At 39.6% G+C, this 21199-nt stretch overlaps 1 protein-coding gene across 1 annotated transcript in view; it reads right to left on the bottom strand.

Moving 5' to 3' along the window:
• PIG-G (phosphatidylinositol glycan anchor biosynthesis class G) overlaps positions 1–21199 on the bottom strand; it is a 179284-nt gene that overhangs the window by 85383 nt on the left and 72702 nt on the right. The window contains exons 8-9 of the mRNA XM_068227421.1: positions 14638–14868; positions 7761–7951 (exon numbers count right to left, since the gene is read on the bottom strand). Of these exons, the coding sequence (XP_068083522.1) occupies positions 7761–7951; positions 14638–14868 (422 nt within the window). The remainder of the gene's footprint in view (positions 1–7760; positions 7952–14637; positions 14869–21199) is intronic.

Genomic DNA, 21199 nt, shown 5'->3' with positions numbered 1-21199 from the left:
GTAGGTATCTTGCCATCTTTCCAAATTGCATTGAGCACTCTGTGTAGCCACTGTAAACCCTGGACTCCTGTTTTGCTTTAATCATGTCCATGCTGACTTCATCGATTCCTGGGGATTTCCCTTGCGGCATCTTCTTAAGGGCTGCTTCTGTTTCCACCCATGTAATGGGAGGTTCCCCTGTGCAGGTTTCAACAGCTGGTTCTTTTGTTCTCTGATCTGCTTCTATCCTGTTCAGTAGGCAATCAAAATGATTCCTCAGAACCTCTCTGATGTACTCTTCTTTCCTGGTCAGGTTTCCATTAGGATCCTCAAATGCTTTGATGGTTTCAACTGAATTCCTTTTGTTTTTGATCACTCTGAACAATAGTTTCATATTGCCCCTGCTGTCTTCCTTCAGTTTTTGAGTAAATTTCTCCCAGCATTTTATCTTCTCCTCTTCTACTACTCTTTTAACTCTCAATTTCTTGTCCTGGTAAACTTGCTCGAGGTCTTGTCTCTTACCAATTCTGGCTTGGATTCCTCTCTATCTCATTCTTTTTGTGCTATGTTCCTTTCCTTTATTGAGGATCTTACTCTTTCTTTCCACCAGGGTGTCTCTTTTTCCCTTACTCTTGGACTTGTCCTCCAGCAAACCTCTATTGCTTCTCTTATCAAGGTGTGTTTTTTTTTTTTGTTTTTTTTTTTTGCTAGTTGTTTTACGTCGCACCGACACAGATAGGTCTTACGGCGACGATGGGACAGGAAATGGCTAGGAGTGGGAAGGAAGCGGCCGTGGCCTTAATTAAGGTACAGCCTGGTGTGAAAATGGGAAACCACGGAAAACCATTTTCAGGGCTGCCGACAGTGGGGTTCGAACCTACTATCTCCTGAATACTGGATACTGATGGAAATGGAAATTCTAAGTTCCCATGGAGGGAACTAGATATTTTTCCACCAATAGAGCATATCAAAATCAGATCAAAAATTAGATGTATGGCTTTTCAGGCGTTTGCTCTATTAACCAGCATTTTGTCTTTCTTTTGATCTGATTCTGATATGCTCTATTGGTGGAAAAATATCTAATTCCCTCCATGGGAACTTAGAATTTCCATTTGGAATTGCTAGGCAGGCATTAATTCCATTGTGGAGTCTTATCTCCCGTATGCAGTTATCAGAGTGTGCCTCATAAAAGGCTTCTGATAAGTTCAACTGCATACACCCCAGCATCAGTGGGTAGGGTCTGACACATCCCACTCTGAAGAGTCTAGTGTCAGACCTAAGACGAAATGCTGGTTAATAGAGCAAACGCCTGAAAAGCCATACATCTAATTTTTTGATCTGATACTGGATACTGGCCGCACTTAAGCGACTGCAGCTATCGAGCTCGGTCAAGGTGTTTTTAAATCTTGTCCACTCTACCTCACCACTCTCCACTTCTTCTGTAGGCAGTTGTCCTCTTATACGATCCTGATAGTCAGTGCTTTTTCCAATCTGTTGTAGTTCCCACACCTTAATCTTAGGTAATTTCCTGGTTGTTATCTTTGGTACAATAATGTCTTTCAAATCTGCTACTAATAACTGGTGGTCACTATTGAGGTTCTCACTTGGAATCACCTTGACATCAGTCACAAGTCTACTTCTTTCTTTATCTGTAATGACATAGTCAATGACCGTCTTGCTCTTTCCATCCCAGCTGTAACAGGTAAATTTATGACTGACTCTTTTGTTGAACGAACTGTTTTTACTCCCAAACAGTTTCTTATGCAGAAGTCTAGGAGATGTTCCCCTTCTGAATTCCTTCTCCCATAGCCATATGATCACATCACCTTCTCATAGCCATTCCTGTCTGCCCAAACTGTGCGTTGAGGTCCCCGATGATGATTGCCCTCTCTTCACTGCTGGTCTCTTCTAAGTCTTCGAGAAACTTGTTCTTTTCATCTTGACCGCAACCTGTCTATGGGGCATACACTTGCACCAGTGTCAGCTTCTCTTTCCCAAGGTGAACTGTAGCCTTTATAATCCTCTCATTGATGTACTATATCTCTGTAATACCATCTAACTCTTTAGACAATATTAATCCTAGTCCATTTATCTCTCTGTTGTTACCATTCCAGTAGAGGGTATAGTTTTTCCTCAACTCTTTCTTCCCTTTATATTTCCATTTAATTTCACTCAGTCCTAAAATTGATATTTTCCTTCTCTCCATGATGCTCACTAACTCTTCACATTTCCCAGTCAAACTCAGTACACTGACTGTTCCTATTCGAGTGTGTTGTCTTCTCTGGGGTTGTTGCACAATCGCAAGGCTTTGCCTATCATCAGGCTGTAAGCCATTATACCTGGTGTGAATCTGCGAGTGCTGTTGTCTACTCCGAGTTCTTTGTTTGCATCCGAGGTTCGTATAAGTGTTGAAAGTGATTGCAGTCACTCTCCAACTGACTTGCTAGACCTAACGTTAGAGAAGATTTTCTGTCAGAGTTATCTCCCTTAGCCCTTAGCAGTCCCCTGTCACATCTGCAAGGCAGCAGCTTCCAGTTGAATTTATGTGTCATTTCCTACACAATGGCTTCAACAAGCCCCCTAAGGGTGAACTCCTCTGCCCACAGCCATTGGTTCTCCCTTAGTTTGTCAGGTATGGCAACAGCCGCCCAACCCTCGACCAGACAGTCGCAGGTAGTACCGTCCACTGTCGCATACGGTAGTAGGATGTATCTGACCTGATGCCTCTGCTTTGTCCAGCACAAATCTCACATGGAGCAACCGGGATTTGAACCACGGAACCAGCGGTGAGAGACTGGCGTGCTGCCATCTGAACTACAGAGGCTTGGCCACTGACCAATATCTTTGACGAAAAGCGTTCTCCAATTGTGTCTTTACAAACGTGCGGAAGTTCTCAGTGATTTGGTTGCATGGTGCCAATGACAGACGTCCCTTTGGTTAGCAGGGAGTCTGCAAGCTGTTGTGACACCAAGAAAAAAAAGAAAAAAAGGAACTTATCAGGTATATTTGCCATGCATTAGACGAACTTACAATGTGCTTTACATGGTACGAGTTGTTCATCAATTGTGATGTACAGTATTCACCAGCTGTAAAGCACAGCTGAGAGTTCTGAACAAAAGGAGACCATAGCTCAGAAGCTAAGGCAAATTTGTCATTGATAAGCTTAACTGAACACGTGACATGGTTTCAGCAAATACTGGAGGTCTTCATTCCTTTGACCACATGTCATTCACATGTAATGAAGAACATTGCATGGCTCTCCTAATGTACTGTACACTAAAGCAATAAAAGCTTCAATTCTACCAAAGGAACGTCCCACAAATCTGACTCTAATTGTCTTTGAGCTTCTTCAATAGTGCACTTCTGAATATGCTTCAGCATGATTTCTGCCACAATGAAGCCTCATTCCCTCCAATACGTCTCCTTGCATATGGAGGAGGTCCTCCCTTGACCTCCATGATGTTTTGTACACTGAATCTACCTCTAACAGTACTTCCTTGAGTTAGTATTTTCCACTCAGGACCATTACAAGCCCAAATATTGGCTGGTGTGGGGGCGTTACACTAATTACTAGTTGCCGGGCATGAACTGATGCCAAAAATATCGGTTCATTCCTCTAAAGTGCGAAGATTGGCTGGTATCCAGGCATTACGCTGATTATCGGTTGCCGGGCATGAACTGATGCCAAAAATATCGGTTCGTTCCTCTAAAGTGCAAAGATTGGCTGCTATCCAGGCATTACGCTGATTATCGGTTCCCGGGCATGAACTGGTAGCATCAGAATCCATTCCTTCTTCTGAAGAGCTGCTGATGTGTTTCCAATGGGAACCACGAATTCTGGATCACTGAAACCTCCACCATCACTGGAATTCTCACAGAGTTCCTCAAGAAATGCAAGGCATTCCTCAGTTAGCTCTTTTTAATTCGGGAAAAATAAAATTTTTATTCCAATTTCAATAAACCCTGATACACAAGGTATAATATTAATTTACTTTCCTAAAAATCCATTTTCAAAATTTTTCAATTTTCTCTCACAATACTACTTTACTATAAATAAATAAATAAATTGTTTGTGCCTAGACATTCCAAGAAATTCTTATACAACCCACTGCAGTTCCACACCATTTGCTGAAACGCGTTACAATAGATATTTGAATTTGAAACATGCAACACAGCACGCACGAGGGGGGAAAAAAAAAATGGAGAAAATCAATAATAAATTTCAATAATGTCCTTCCTGATGTCTACACCATGTGGAGCAATGTATTCACTACTGTGTGTTGTTGTTGTTGTTGTCCATACCAACCAGGTTTGCCTTTCCTCTCTGTGGAGCTATCACATACGTAACTGGTGTGTGTGAGGACTTCTCTTTGGACGTAGGGGAGGTGTCACTCAGAAGGCCTAGGATTATATATCAGCTGATTAAATGATATTCTGATGATAAAGGATTGGAAACAGTCTCATAAATGATACTGTTATTAAGAATTTGAAGTTGGATGCTATTCTTAGCTTTAATGGCTGGCTCTGAAGATGACCTGCAACAAACATTTCAGAAGACATTTCCAAGATGTATTAGGGAACAGAGTCTTGTTTCATCTTGTTTCTGGCTGTCCAGATCACTGATCCAGTGTGTTGACTGTAGTGTGAATGGAAATAATTAAGATGTACACCAACACCCAGCCTTCAAGCCATGGGAATTAACTATATGCAGCTAAAATCCCTAACCCAGCCAAGAATTGATCCCGAGATCCTCTGAACCTAAGGTCTGGACAATAGTCGTTCAGCCAAAGAGCTAAACGATCAAAGTCATATTTTGTTAATATAATGCCAAAATAGCCCTTGACCTTCAGCTACCCAGGATATGAAGAAGAGGAAAGCTTAAGAACAGCTGGGCCCAACAAATGAGGTGACAATGACAACAACAACAAACAACATAACTGCTTCACTGATGTTGAAACACAAACAGCTGCCAAACAGAGAGTGCAACTGTGTTCTGCTAACCCTGGAGGAAGTGCATCAGGACCTCCACAACCAGGACATCATCAATAAAGAAATGTCAACGACAAAGTTATGAAGAGGAAGAAGAATAAAAAGAAGATGGAAACTATGGCAAAAAACAAAAGAACTATGACACAAGTAAGAAATTTCAATAATATTCTACATGTACCTTATTCAAAATCTCTCCACATAGGATTGGCATCAGGAAGGGTTCCCGGTCGTAAAACGGGGCCAACTTGACAACACGTACTGACCCCACTAAATAAGGAAAAAGGCCAGCAAGAAGATGATGTAACTAATTTAGTGATTATTTAAGAATTTTATTATCTCTGAATCATTGTATTAATTCATTTTCTAATATAGTGGCCAGTTGATTAAAGCTAAGGTAATTTGATTTGCTTTACAAGTAACCAAGTTGCTAATTATTTACAAGAACAATCTTGAAATGTTAATGCCTGCGGAAAAAAAAACAAAAAATCTATGAACGAAGAAGAATCTTATCTGAGTATGTTCCCGCTGTGTCCATTCCAATTCACAATAAAATTCATTATTTCTTCACCTTTAAATACTAATATGACCTCAGCTACTGTGTTTTAGACATATTTGACACCGTTCAGGCTGGCTCCTTATCAGTTTCAACGTTCTCTTTTACTCAAGTAAACTGCATACAATCCAAATCTTTGTTAGGTGATCTTTTATACTCCAAATAGGGTATTGAAAGGACTTTTTTTTTCCATCCTTTACAAATTGGACTACCTTTGCCGGGCTTGAACCTGCAATCTTGAGACCCAGTGGCCGACTCTCTACCACCTATTCACAGAGGAAGCTAGTGTCTGATAATTTCTTTCTTAAAGGACAGTCAGGCTAATTTTCTGCAAAGAGGCACAGCATGGAGATAAAAGTGGATATAAAGGGTGACTCAAAATTATTTTTACAAACTTTGGGGATGGGTTCCATACATCAAAACAAGAAAAAAAACGTTCATATAAACATATGTCCCAGAATCCTTTGTTTCCAATTTATTAAAGTTCAAAATGTTATTACCAGTAATGAAAAAACATTTTAAAGTGACACATTAATCTGTTTTTGACATTGACATTATCAGCCTGTTAGGAAGAGTTTAACACACAAAATCATATAAAATGCTTGAAATGTCCTCCCCTTGTGTCTAGACACGCATGCACTCTTCGAATCATGACTGTCGCACCCTTTCAAATACTCCCTGGTAGTGCTGGATGGTTTTGTAACCTTCCATCACAAGTCGAAGAAGAGTTTCTTCATCCAGATTGTCTGGTGTACAAACCAATTGTTTAAGGTGCCCCCAGAGATAAAAATCCAAAGGATTCAGGTTGGGGGAACATGCAGTTCATGGAACTGGTCCTCCTCTATCTATCCATCTGTCATGCTAGATACCAGCCAGTGCATCTTGAACAGTGACACTAAAATGTGCTGCAGCCCCATCAAGGATAAACCACATGTTTCTTCTTATTTGTAAGGGCACATCTCCTAGCAAGTCTGGGAGAGTGTTCTGAATAAAGTCCCAGTAGACAGCACCTGTAAGGCATGTTGGGAGAACATATGGACCTACCAGACAGTCACCTATAATTCTAGCCCACACATTAATCCTAAACTGATACTGATGTCTAGCCTGAACTGTAGCACCAGGATTAAGAACTGCCCATGTGTGTTGGCTGTGGAAGTTTGTTATTCCATATCTTCCAAATGTTGCCTCATCTGTAAACAAAACTGAAGAGACAAACAATGGATTGGCAGTTTGTGCAAGAAACCATCGGCAAAAGTTCTCCCGTTGTGGGTGATCAGCGGGTGAAAGGACCTGCACATATTGAAAATGATATGGGTACAGGAGCTGCTCATGCAGTATCCTCCATGCTGTACTTCGAGATGTACCACATGCCATGTCTACTTGCCTTGTGCTAATACCTGGATCTTCTTCGACAGACTGGAGAATGTGTTCTTCCCGGTCAGGCATACGAGCAACTCTTGGTCTTCCTCGATCAACTGTCTATGGTGCTACGGATCCTGTCTCAGCAACACGGCGATAAACACCAGCAAAGGTTGGATGACTCAGCTGTCTTTGGTCTGGAAACAACCTGTGATACAGCCATGTAGCCTCGCGTCCATAACCATTCGTACATAAAAATCATGTCTGCCTGCTCACGAAACGAATACCCTGCCATGGTTGAAAGATACATGTTCACTGTAGTACACAATTGAAATGTTAAAGACAAACTAATAGGTACACTTTCAGTAACTCACTACATGTACACAAATGATAAATTAAAAAAAGTAAACAAGTCTCCATCGCAACACATCGCCATCTACGTAGGATACAATGAGTCAAGCCTTGAATGAATGGGTGCATAGATAAATGCAATTGTTTGTTTGACCTGGAAAGTTGTTGAACACAACATAAATTTTCGTTAATAAATTAATAATGCAAAAACGAGGGATTTGGAGAGATATGTTCATATGAACTTTTTTCTTGTTTTGGTGTAAGAAACCCATCCCCAAAGTTTGTAAACATATTTTAGAATCACCCTGTATACCTGTGCTACAACAACCCATTAGGGTCTTGGTTTGCCACAACAACTGCTGCTGAACCAGATGGCCTGAAGATACCGAAGTGCCATGAAGTGGATATACACCAGTCAGAAACCAAATTTCAGTCAAACTGCAATGCTCTTGATTTCACATATTTCAAATGTAGTCTGAAGTGCAAAAGAGACCCTCATTTCCTTATATACCTTCAACAAGCAACTTACCTGCCACAAGATGCAGATGGCTACTGTCATTGAGAACATGTCATATGTGACCAGCGAGTCAGCAAGCCTGGAGCTCATGGTCTCAAGACTAGAAGTGTATAGCGTCATAATCTCATCAGGATCAGTAGCTAAATGAGATGTCAACCACTTTTTATGCAACCTTACAGCTTCCTCAAATTCCAATAAACCACCTGTGAAACACACAAATCCTGTCACCTTTCATCTTAGATTAATGCATTACTCATAATCATGAATATGGCTAATTTTAATGTATTATATCTTAAACATATAGGGCCGATTGCAGAAATGGTGTTTATCTTGATTGATAAATATCATTTTGTTCCGTATTGATAGTCACCAAATGTCATAAAAGAAAGAAAAGTTCCACCTGATCAATACTTATTTATTATAACACGTATAATAGGACCCGTTTCGACCTCTTACAAAGTCATCTTCAGCTGTATTAGAATCTTATATTATTGCATCTTTGTATTATGCCTTAAATAGTAAGGCCTTAAATAGTAAGGCATAATATAAAGATGCAATAATATAAGATTCTAAAACAGCTGAAGATGACTTTGTAAGAGGTCGAAACCGGTCCTATTATACGTGTTATAATAAATACCGTAAGTATTGATCAGGTGGAACTTTTCTTTCTTTTATGAGAAATGGTGTTTAAACGATGTCTACGGTTAAACAATGCCTAAGTATGGCTGCCACATTGCAGAGACGTTATTTATCATTTGGACACTGTCTAACACCAATATTCAACCGGTCATGTTTAAACACTTGACCTTTCATGCCGTGCATTAACATCTATTTGCGTCATTTACCCCTACTGCCTCATCCTTCTGCCCTGCCTTAAATACCCCTCTTCCCCCTCTCCCTCATTCCTCCCTTTTTACCCTTACTCCGCCTGTGTCCCTCTCTGCTTCCGCACACAACTCAAAGTTCAGTTCCTCTCTGCACGTCAAGCTCCCCAATACTCTGAGCAAGGCGTGTCTCACATTATTTGTTTCTCTATTTTGTTCCCTTGCCTTTAACACATTGGAGACGCCGCTTGTAGAAAGTACGGGCGCGCTATTTCATTGCTGCTGATGGAGCTCAGAGAATCTAGGGCAAGTTTTCACTGTAGCTAAAAAAATAGCTGCCGTTTCAGTGAGCTGCAACTTCACTAGGATACTGTTGAAAGCTTCCATAAGCATAAAATGTACTAGTTATGAGCATAAGTTGGGAGCTCTTCTTTCAAGGTATTGATAACACAGCCAGTTCTTACATAACCTGGGGTTGTGTCATCATTGACTCTCAGCTGGAAATGAGCGGGAAAGTACATACAGTACATGCGGACAGGAAAAGTGTGTGTTCGAGAGGCAGGCTTGTTTGTGTAATTCTTGTGAATATTTAACATGTCTCATTCAAGTGTACGAAATTTCGACAATGAATCCATAATGGATGTTCTTATGGAAGACACGAGTTCTGAAAATGAGGATGAGGATAACAATTACATAATAAGTAAACATGATGATTCTGGTGCTTCAGGCAAGAAAATGTATATAATGAGCAAATTTCACATTGGTATGAAGTGTAACGTAGTTTTATACCACTTTCTGAAGTGGGTTCTGTAATACTGTTTTATACCGCTTCCTAAAAATGTGGGTGTTTCCCGTGTACAGATGACAACCTCAGCAACTCAACGCAACCCCATAGTCAAACAACAAACAGTGGGAAAGCAAATTCCTGGTTGTAAACAAGGATACTGGTGCCAATTGACCAATTAGGTTAGAATCAATATTAGTGTGTTTCGGTAGGTGTGTCCACAATACTAGACAGATTTTGAAATATTAACCGAATGGCATCCATCTCTGCGTCAGATTTTTTTCATTTGTAGAAACTATTTTCATAACTTTTTATTTAAAAATTGCTTTTTTTTTTTTTTTTTTTTTTTGCTAGGGGCTTTACGTCGCACCGACACAGATAGGTCTTATGGCGACGATGGGATAGGAAAGGCCTAGGAGTTGGAAGGAAGCGGCCGTGGCCTTAATTAAGGTACAGCCCCAGCATTTGCCTGGTATGAAAATGGGAAACCACGGAAAACCATCTTCAGGGCTGCCGATAGTGGGATTCGAACCTACTATCTCCCAGATGCAAGCTCACAGCCGCGCGCCTCTACGCGCACGGCCAACTCGCCCGGTTAAAAATTGCTGCACTATTATGATAATTAAAGCTTATTTTTGTGTAGAAGAAAATCTGATCTTTCTAAATATTCCAAAACTTGTTATAATCATTGCTTACCCTAGCATTGAAAAAATTTCAAACCCCTTTAAAAATCCTGTGATTTCTGGAGGGTAGTTACATTCAAATAGGCTGTCTCCAATGTGTTAAACATCTTTCTTAGACCTAGTTATCACAGGCTTTGTTTACTTTCATTAGGTTACTCCGGCTCCGCATCGAACTGAGAAACTTGGTCTAGAACATAAAGGACCTCAACAAGTATATCTTGCCACCTCACGAAGTACCTGAACGTAGATTTTAAAGCCGTTGTTGAATGTCAACTGTATTCAAACTGCACTTCATATCACATTAGTGATTAATTTTTATTCTTGTCACAACAAGACAAATAAGCACCCACTATTTTTAAGATTTTTAACATGCCACCTTAATACTTTTTGTTTTCTTTTTGCCAGGGGCTTTGCGTTGCACCAACTCAGATAGATCTTATGGCGACGATGGGATAGGAAAGGCCTGGAGTTGGTAGGAAGCAGCCATGCTTTGTCAAGACTTAGCATCAATATGTGTGTTCCTCCACACATCAAGATTAAAAAGATTTACAATGTCTTAGTCAAATGTGCTATGTTATGGTCAAAAAGTTTTAACTTTAATGTGGACTCTTATCATGGACAAACCCATTTTTAAGCAAAATGCCTATTTTTCTTGTTATGTGTGTATATATTGACTTGTGATTCTTATGTCTTGCACTTTTTGATCGATCGATCTGTTGATGATGACACAGGCATGGTGTCGAAACCAGTACCACATATAAACAAGTTGTGATGTAATTTGCTCAACAAAGCATTGTTGTATTGAAAAGGTGAAACCTAAAATATACCTCATTTTAGTGAGGAGCAAGTCAGATGGCTACATGGAGTTCAGTGCAGTGTGTGAGCTGAGTTTTGGACTGAACTGTGCTGTGATGATACTGTGCTGTAAGAGGCCTTGCTCGAGTGCAGGAATTCGACACGCCTGAGGGCTGTGTAGCCGGCCGAGTTAGTGAGTGTAAACTGAGCGAAGTGAAAACTTAAAATTACTGTACTTGTAAATAACTGTACATAACAGTCATATGGGGATAATCTGACCCATTTCTTCATAAAAATTATGAAACCTTGTCAGAAATACAGAAGTACTAAGAAAGTGTAAAGATATAATGTATAAAATATATTATGCACCAATATTGATTTATGTGGCTGAGACCTGGACAATGACTTTTTTTACAAGCTGTTTTACGTCGCACTGACACAGGCGGATCTTATGGCAATGATGGGATAGGAAAGGGCTAGGAGTGAGAAGGAAGCAGCTAGGGCTTGAGGTACAGCCCCAGCATTTGCATGGTATGAAAATGGGGAAACCACAGAAAACAATATGAAGATAAAGTTGGAATTCAAGAGGACAAATTGGGGCAAATATTTGTTTATAGGAAGGGGAGTTACAGATTAGAATAACTTACCAAGGGAGATGTTCAATAAATTTCCAATTTCTTTGCAATCATTTAAGAAAAGGCTAGGAAAACAACAGATAGGGAATCTGCCACCTGGGTGACTGCCCTAAATGCAGATCAGTAGTGATTGATTGATATTTAGGATTTTGTTGCCATTGATGCTTTCAGGGCCCTTACTTATAGACATGATACTGTATGGCTTTTGGGCTTATGCTGTGTCAAGAAAATAAGGTGAAAGAAGCCTTTCTCATGGACAGTCGAGATTTCTTCTGTTGACGCAAAGCTCAGTTCTCTGCAAAACGTAAAGAATTTCACCTTATTTTCTTGACACGGCATAAGCCCAAAAGCCATACAGTATCACATCTTTAGGATTGCCGACAGTGGGGTTTGAACCCACTATCTCCTGGGTGCAAGCTCACAGCTGAGTGAACCTAACCATATGGACAATTCGCCGGGTGGACAATGACAAGTGGAGAGGAGAGTAGAATTCAAGCCATTGAAATGAAATACCTCAGAAGTATGACAGGAAAGACAAACACAGATGTTTGAAAGTAAATTTTTAACTGTTCAGTTCTTCAGTTCTGAAAAAGAAACAAAAATAAAATTAAATCTCTTTTTTTCAGGCAGTTTATACAACTTATTCAAAAAAATTAGTTTTGGTAGACTGAAGATCCTAATGGTTATAAATTAACTGAGTCAAAGCTGAAAAGAGATGGCTTTAGGTATCACAAAACAAAACAAAACAAAACAAAACAAAAAGAAAGGAAATCAGAATAGAAAACCTAAATGACCTAAATGAGAGAATTGATAGGAATAAAGAGATTGAGGAGAAAAGAATACCAAAACAGATGATGGAGAAGCCTAGATACAACAATATGTAGAGAAAGCCAGTGTGTCTGACTAGGGTGAAGTAATTTATGGGGCTTTACTTTCACAAAATTTTGGAGTTCTTTCAGTTCACCTGTACGTTTAGAACTACAATTAAAGTAGCTGTACACATCCCTTGCAAGATCTTCTATGACCCTTGGTAATTATAGGCATGTATATGACACATAATCATTCCACAAAAAGTTGCATCTTTTTCCCATTCTGCATTATACTATACTTTACTTTTTTCTTTACTGATTTTGACACAGATGCCAAATTGGAACTTGAACTAGAATCCACATTTCTAAAAAAGCTTGCCAGCTAACTATTAGGAAATGTGACAGAGATTAACACCCAGCTGGAACTGGTCTGATGGAAATCCCTTTTGTGACCTATGGCTAAGATGTTTTCTGACAAGACTTCATTAGTGATGAGGAAGCACATATCATTTTAGCTCATATGCAGATAATTTTGTCTGGTGAACAACAAATATTTACCAGAGATCTTTTACATGCTGGCATTGTAAAGCATGGACTGTAGAAAGGTTTTTTTCCCACCCTTCAGAAATATGACTACCTTTGAAAGGTTTGAACCTACAATCTTGGTATCTGGAAGCTGACTACCACTGATCCATAGAGAGAACTATATCAGCTCTTTCAATTAAATGCATGGAGGGATATTGCTACTGAATTGCCAGAAGAGTAAACATGTATTTCTGATTCACAGAGAAAAATTTCAAATTTGCTTGGCACTCACCATGTAAATACTCAAAAAGATTTTTAAAAAGAACATGTCCCTGTAGTGTGAATTTCATTTATAAATGTAGAGCCAGTGGCTTATATAAAAATTTAAACTTGCTTGTTTCCTTTTCTCGTGCCCATTGACTTTAAAGTCATTGTTAATTTTCTGTGAAAGGTTTGCATCACTATTTACAATAAGATTAGATATCCTTGAACCTAAGGTACAGACGTGCACATTAATGGTGTCCCGACATAAACAATCAACACTGCCCCACTCCAGTACTGAAAAGAAGGGGAGAGAGTGAACGGGTAGTGTTGAAGGCCAATCCAGTACAAAACATGGGGGAAGGGAGTGAAGGGGTAGTGCCGAAGGCACAATGACTCACCTTCTCGCTTAACGCATTGCTGCATGGACTGCATGCAGACAGCCCGCTACAAGACTTCGTTGTGATCGAAATGGGCACAGTGGCGGATGTATTGAAGTACAGCATTAGGTTACCTACTCATCTGGCCCCGCGGTGTACGGGGCAACGCGTCCGGCCGCCCCAGGTTCGATTCCCGGCCGGGTCAGGGGGTTTTAATTGTAAATGATTATATCCCTGGCCTGGGGACTGTGTATTTGTGTCGTCCTCAACGTTTCTCACATTCAACACTCAACACTTCCGCAATTCCAATTACATGCAGGTTCATATATTGTGCAAGTAGGGGCAAAAGAACTCTATAGGTCGACACTCTGAACAAATAGCAATTTAACCTTTAAAAAAAATTAAAAAGTAACCTACTCTGATAATTACAGTATTAAGAGGTAGAGGAGGTTTTCAACCAGAAAGTATTTTATACTAGTTAGGAATATTTTGTAGCTGCGTGTCCGACTCGTTGGCTGAACGGTCAGCATACTGGCCTTCGGTTCAGAGGGTCCTGGGTTCGATTCCCGGCCGGGTCGGGGATTTTAACCTTAATTGGTTAATTCCTACGACACGGGGGCTGGGTGTATGTGTTGTCTTCATCATCATTTCATCCTCATCACAATGCACAGGTCGCCTACGGGCGTCAAATAGAAAGACCTGCACCTGGCGAGCCGAACCCGTCCTGGGATATCCCGGCACTAAAAGCCATACGACATTTCATTCTTTTGTAGCTGCGTTATATTGGGTCTACCAATCCTTCTTCACCTCGTTCTTGCCATATTTCTATCCATCTCCAAACTGTCTTAAGATTGCATGGTATTGCTTGTGCTATTGCTTGGGGGACCATGTGAGCCTCCCACATGCCAATAATACGTCCTCGATTCACCTGTGATAGGATAGGAGCCATCTTATTACAATGTTACAGTATAACGCCGGAATACACACACTGTGTATTCAGCACTACCTGTTCACTCCCTTCCCGTCCTTTACAGTACTGGAGTGGCCTTCAACACCATCCCTTTACTCTCTCCCCTCCTTTTCAGTACTGGAGTGGGGCAGTGTTGACTGTTTATGTCGGGACACCATTAATATGCGTGCGTGTACACATAAATATTTCTCAATAACTTAAGTTTGGTATCAAACATACTAACCTTGTGAAGCTGTTACTACGTTACTTTCATACTGGCGTGCCACCTGCTTCGTGTTATAATATAGAGCATATAATTTCTGTTCCTCAGAGAGGTGACTCAGAAGACCCAGGATTAGCTTACCAAGATTACTTCGAGGTATTGGTAAACCCAGAAGAACTGATAAGGTTGGCACTAGGTCTATCTGAGCCACAACTGCATCAGTCCTGTAGACATTAGAGGACAAATATAGAACTACAGTATCATAATGAGGAAATACAATAATTCAGCTTTAAAAATTAACAATAGTGAAAATATCACCCATAGAAAGAATATAAATCCATATGACTTAATAGGTGAAAATACTACATAAATTCTCATCTATGTTGAAAACATTTGAGCTGAATATCAATATAAAATCAATGATAAAATGCATGCTGAAAAAAGTCCTCCAGCTACCTGCCGACACACCTGACGGTATGATATACACACACTGGAAGTTCAAAGGTCTAGGACTTTTTTATCACAGTGGGAAGCTGTCCTGCAACAGATTAGCACCTTTCTTATCCTACAAATAAATAGAAACCCTTACATTTTGAGAAGTAGCCATCTCCTGCACATTTCACCTTGTGTGAGCTTATTAAATTCCAAGAATGGTCTTTTGGATTCCAAGAAAATAAGACAATTACTGAGAGATCAGGATCAGGAATTCCAAAAATGGTGTCAGCTTCCTCAAAAGGAAAAAGGTGTATACAAAGAAAACCATTCAGCAAACAGCTGGATAACACACCATGATGGCCTACCTTACAGTGACTGGCGTGATACTCTAAAGATGACTGCTAACGTCGCAGCTGCTCGAGCCGTGCCAGGCAAGTCCCAGGACAATAACCGTTGTCGGCACTGCCACAAAGAGATAGAAATCCTTCCTCATGTGTTGGAATACTGTCCCTATGGCGAAACCCGGCAACTTGCTAGTCACCATGTAATATGAAGCTCTGTCGCTCAGTCATTGCAAGACGCTGGAAATGGATATATTATTGATCCTTTGGTTCAGTTTGAATCGCTTGCCAACCAGCCCAGTGAACTACACAAGGAAAAGAAAAGGATTTACGAACCAACTATCCCCTTCTACCAACATGAATACGGACTAACATCGAGGTTACAGGCCTCATGATTGGTGCTAGAGGAGAAGTTCCTCAGTTCTTTGAAGAATTCTGCTCAAAATTCAAACTACCAGAATTGTCGATGAAAAATGTGGTCCTCAAAGCCTTGAAAGGTTCATTATCCATACAGAGAAATCTTTTGTATTGTCATAAATGTATTTAGTATACTTTGTCTTCATGTGCAACCTCCTTATGGAGGAAGTGTTTATTCTCTGAATAAATAAGTAAATAAATATAAAACTAAAATTATTACTGTTAGCAGATCAAAACAAACAAGAACACCCAACATCAAAATTGTAATACACAAAGCACCAAGTTGACAAATTTTTGAATTTTGTTAACTAGGTTACAGATGAACTGCAATAGCAAAATGAGCTTTCACAGAAAGAAGAACTTTATTTGTAAACAACTCCCTCAGTGTGGACAGAAAGCAGTTTCTAAAGACATTTATTTGCAATATATTGCTATACGGTTGTGAAACTATACTTGCTTCAGCTTATCTCAGTAATTTCTGGGGTCGCTGGAGTCATCCAGGCTCAGATTTTGGTTTTGGCTGGGGGGTTTAAGGCCGGATGCCCTTCCTGATGCCACATGATTTTTAATCTCAACCCAGAAACAACCGGTATTCAAACCTTAGTCTTCTGGCTCTTGACAGAATAAAACATAATAATTTAGAGGCACTGGAAATCAGCTTACAAAAACTAGTCTGACATTAAAAAACAATGAAGTAAAGGAACAAAGAAATCTCATACCAAATATCCAGAGGAGGAAAACAAAACAAAACTTTTTGGCCACAAGTTCAGACACAACGGCTTTATAAAAACATGTTGGAATGAAATGTTCCCAGTATGGAAGGAAAAGGGAGACCACGCAAAAAGATGATCAAAAATGTCCTGGAGTTTATCAGATATCAGAATTACCAAGAAATGAAGAGGATGGCAGGAAATAAATGGTTGCCACACGCAGAGAAGACAAGGAGAAAATGCTGCTTCCTATTCCAGTGCTGACCTGTTGTGGTTATCCTATGACGTGTTCTTAATCATTTTTCTATCTTTCTTTATTATAATTTGATTTATCAGTTGTTTGTTTCTTTCCATTATCCTTATAGTTGTTTGAAAATCTTCCTGCAGCATACTAGATGTTCAGAGAGAGAGAGAGAGAGAGAGAGAGAGAGAGAGAGAGAGAGAGGGGCAATTTCTCAGTGTTATCTTTCCTCTCATACAGATTAAAATTTAAATTACTCTATGATGGGATACTGACTGTTAGCACTGCTCTTCTCATTTACACAAGTTACATGTTCCATAGTTTTCCATCATATTACGAACTTAGCTATTGGCTTCCCAGCCAGAAGACTAAGGTTTGAGTCCCGGTTTCTGGGTTGAGATTAAAAATCATGTGGCATCAGGAAGGGCATCCAGCCTTAAACCCCCAGCCAAAACCAAAATATGAGCCTGGGTGACTCCAGCGACCCCAGAAATTACTGAGATAAGCTGAAGCAAGTATAGTAACCAAGCTCATGTGCTGATGAATCTCATACAAGTTAATAACAAAAATAAAACATTGTAGACATGATATGGGCTTTTGGGCTTATACCATGTCAAGAAAACAAGGTGAAACTCTCTACGTTTTGCAGAGAACTTTGCTCCGCATCTTCAGAAGAAAATCTCAGCGATTCCCGAGGAAGTCTTCTACAATAATGAGGGTTTGAATGAGCCGCCTGATGATGAACGAACGTACCACTACAGCTCCAACGGTAAAACAATCTTAAATTCTTTCCCATCAACATCATTCTGTTCATACTTGTTTCAGCTGAGCTGAGTTCTAGAAGATTCCGCAAGTGCTGGTATTTTAGTGTTTCACCTGGTCTTCTGTGAGGTGCACTCTTCAAACTGGAGGAAAGCTGAGAGCTTGCACAGAATATGTGAATGTGATGAGTGTTTTTTCACATCTTTACTTGTCTTGCATTGAATTTCATGCTTGCTTCAATTTTATTCATGTCTTACCTTAACTTTGATTTTGACTGATGATGGTCTCTGGTAAGACCGAAACTAGTTTCAACAAATATATGTAACTTTTTTAAGATTACAACAAACAGTATTGAATAGGTGGAAACCTTTAGCTTTTGTTTTACACTCTACAAGTATGGGCCTTGCAAGCATAAATGTTAACAAAAATAAAACACTGTGTTAAGTTATATGAGTGTTCAGGAATAGTATTACAACTGTCTCAAGTTCTACTGATGACCTCCCAACGTGATTGCAGCAAGCGAATTGAAATGTAAGAAACTTGAAACCAGTTGACTGCAGAAAGAAATCATGGTCAAATGACTAAGAAAGCAGAAATAGTATGTGTAGCAACAAAGATTCTGTCAGTCTGCCACAAAAATATTAAGGTATGGTGTTTACAAAGTGAAGCACAATTTAAAACTGTAGTGATAACATGCAAAACAACGAAGTTTAACCATGTACAGTAGTGGGTTAATTTCTGATTTTGTAACTTGGCTAGTCATTTACAATTTAGGAATTTGAATAAACAGAAGGCAGAGAAGTCACTGAATTATTGTCTGAACTGGAAATCTTTAATAAACACAATTTTCATTCAAAGAGAGCTAGTTATTGCATGTTCAATGTTAGTAGCGGGATTGATATCAATACAGTATCAGCTATGGCTGATAAAACTGCAGACTTTTCACCTTCAGGCTCAGGTATTTGTGCACAAAGTGTACAACCACCTGTATCTAGGAAAATGGATCATTTATCAGGATCCAGTGCAGACTGCCTTTCTCGAATAGAAACTCAGACTGTAGAATTGACAACAGCAATTAATGAAATTAAGTCAATATCTCAATCTTCTTCTTGTTCATCACGGAGCAGGTCAGTCACACTAGGAACTAACATCGTGCTGGTACACCTCAATATATTCATCTCAGCACATCTCTTTCATGGTGCCATTTTAAATAGCATCATAGGACAAAGAAAAGTGCAAGTCAGTGCTCCTACTGACCACCAAAACCTCAAAATCCTGATGATTCTTTAAACTAAATCATCCCATGCTCTTGGCAGCAACTGCTGGAGGCTCTATTTCATGCTGCCTGTCTTTCTATGACAAACCAAGTACGGTAGTTTCGTTGGTGGATGGAATTAGAATGTTGGCCGGCAGAGTAAGAGAGGTGGAGATATACAAGTTCTAATCACTAGATTGCGTACCAAATGCCTGGGTTCAATTCCAAACCCCTCCATAGTGTTCACATGGAGTGAGGGCATATGATGCTGTTGATGGTGATTCGTCCATTAGATGGAGACGTTAAGCCTTGAGCACTCCACTTGGTGTTATCCATCAGGAGCAGGCTATGTGCTGACACTAGGTTTCACCCTCTCACTACATCATCATCATTATCATCATCATCACCACCACAAACCCATGCATGCAGGTCGCCCATTGGTGTCAAGGAAAAAGGGCTGTACCTGGCCTCCCAAGAGACCATCCAATAATAATAATAATAATAATAATAATAATAATAATAATAATAATAATAATAATAATAATAATAATAATAATAATAATCATCATCATCATCATCATCATCATCAGTTTGCCCTTCCAGCGAGCTGGGTAGGGTGTTTGAAAATGAGCATCTTCCAAAGTTGCCTATTCAAAAAGATTTTGTTGTCCATGACAGATTCCCAATTCCATCCTCTTCTCTCCACGTCTTCTGCCAGTTAGTCCACCCATCTTCTTCTTGGTCTTAGAGCTGGTTTTCTACCTGTTATTCTGTGCTATTCATTCATTTAATATGCCCAAACCAGTTAAGTCTAGATCACCTAAGTCTTTCCTCCATCGATTCATTTAGACCTAGGTTAGATCGGATCTCATCATTTTTCACATGATCAAGTCATGTCTTTTGGAGGGCAGTTCAAAGAAATTTTGTTTCACAGGCTTGAATCCTACTTCAATCCTTTGATGTTTGTGTGCATGTTTCCATAGAATATGTAAGGGTAGGAATGAAATATGACTTGTACAGGATCATTTTTGTTCTCTGTGGTTTTTTTTTTTTTTTTGCTATTGGCTCTACGTCGCACTTACACAGATATGTCTTATGGCGACGATGGGACAGGAAAGGACTAGGAGTGGGAAGGAAGTGGCCGTGGCCTTAATTAAGGTACAGCCCCATTATTTGCCTGGTGTGAAAATGGGAAACCACGGAAAACCATCTTCAGGCTGCCGACAGTGGGATTCGAACCTACTATCTCCTGAATCATTTGTGTGTTCTTTGTGGGACCTTCTCATCCCATAGTAGGTGTTTAACGATACTGTAAAAGTTAGAGCCTTTGGTTACTCTGTTTGTTATTTCTATATCATCTCTATTATTACTAGCCATTATGCTTCCTAAATATCTGAATTGGTGTACTACTTCAACTTGGCGATCCTGTAATTTTATGTTGCATTCTGTATTATGTCTGCTGATTATCAATGCTACTGTTTTTGATGGGCTCAATTTCATTCCATAATCATCAAACTTCTTACACCATGCATTCAGATTATTTTGCACTCCCTCCTCTTTTCATCCCATATTGCCACATCATCTGCAAACACCAGAGCCTTGAGATCTTTATTACCATTTCCTTTTAATTCCTTTAAAATGGTATCCATAACTGCTATGAATAGAAGAGGTGATAAGGCACTTCTCTGTGGTACTCCTTTGGTTGTATTGAACCATTCAGAGTGATCATCTCCAATACTGACACTGCTTTTGCAATTAGTATACAGCGTTTGGATCTTCCTGATAAGGTACTCTGGTACACCAAGTTTTCTAAGACTTTTCCACATAGTTGATCTAGGAACATTATCATATGCCTTTTCAAGGTCCAAAAACACAATAATTAGGTCTTTTCCTCTTTCCCAGTGTTTCTCTGCCAACATCCTCAAAGCAAATATCAGATCTGTTGTGCTTCTTCCAGCCCTAAAGCCATGTTGTTCCTCTTCTAAGATAGTCTCTAGTATATACTCTGGCTTCAATGATCTTCTCCATCATTTTAAGGCCATGCGATAGGAGTGTAATGCCTCTCCTTCTACTCTCTTTCTTAAAGATAGGAACTATTGTCCCTTTTGTCCAATCTTCAGGTATTTCGTTATCCTTCCATACTGTTCTGAGAACTCTATACAGCCAATATATTCCCGGTTGGCCAGCAGCTTTAATCATGTCAGCTATAACTTCATCAGCTCCTGATGACTTACCACTTCTCATCTTATGGAGAGCTGCTCTACTTATGTCCATGTAATTGGGATATCTTCCTCTATTGTTTTCTGTCCTACATCCTCAACAGAGATTTCCTTAGGGCCATTTAGGAGCTTGTCAAAATACAAAATCATACAATATCAATCAAAATCATTACTAATTATCAATTTTTTAAATTAATTAATTA

This window comes from Anabrus simplex, chromosome 4, assembly GCF_040414725.1.
Source record: "Anabrus simplex isolate iqAnaSimp1 chromosome 4, ASM4041472v1, whole genome shotgun sequence".
Taxonomy (NCBI): Eukaryota; Metazoa; Arthropoda; class Insecta; order Orthoptera; family Tettigoniidae; genus Anabrus; species Anabrus simplex.
This window is presented reverse-complemented; position numbering and strand designations above follow the sequence as displayed.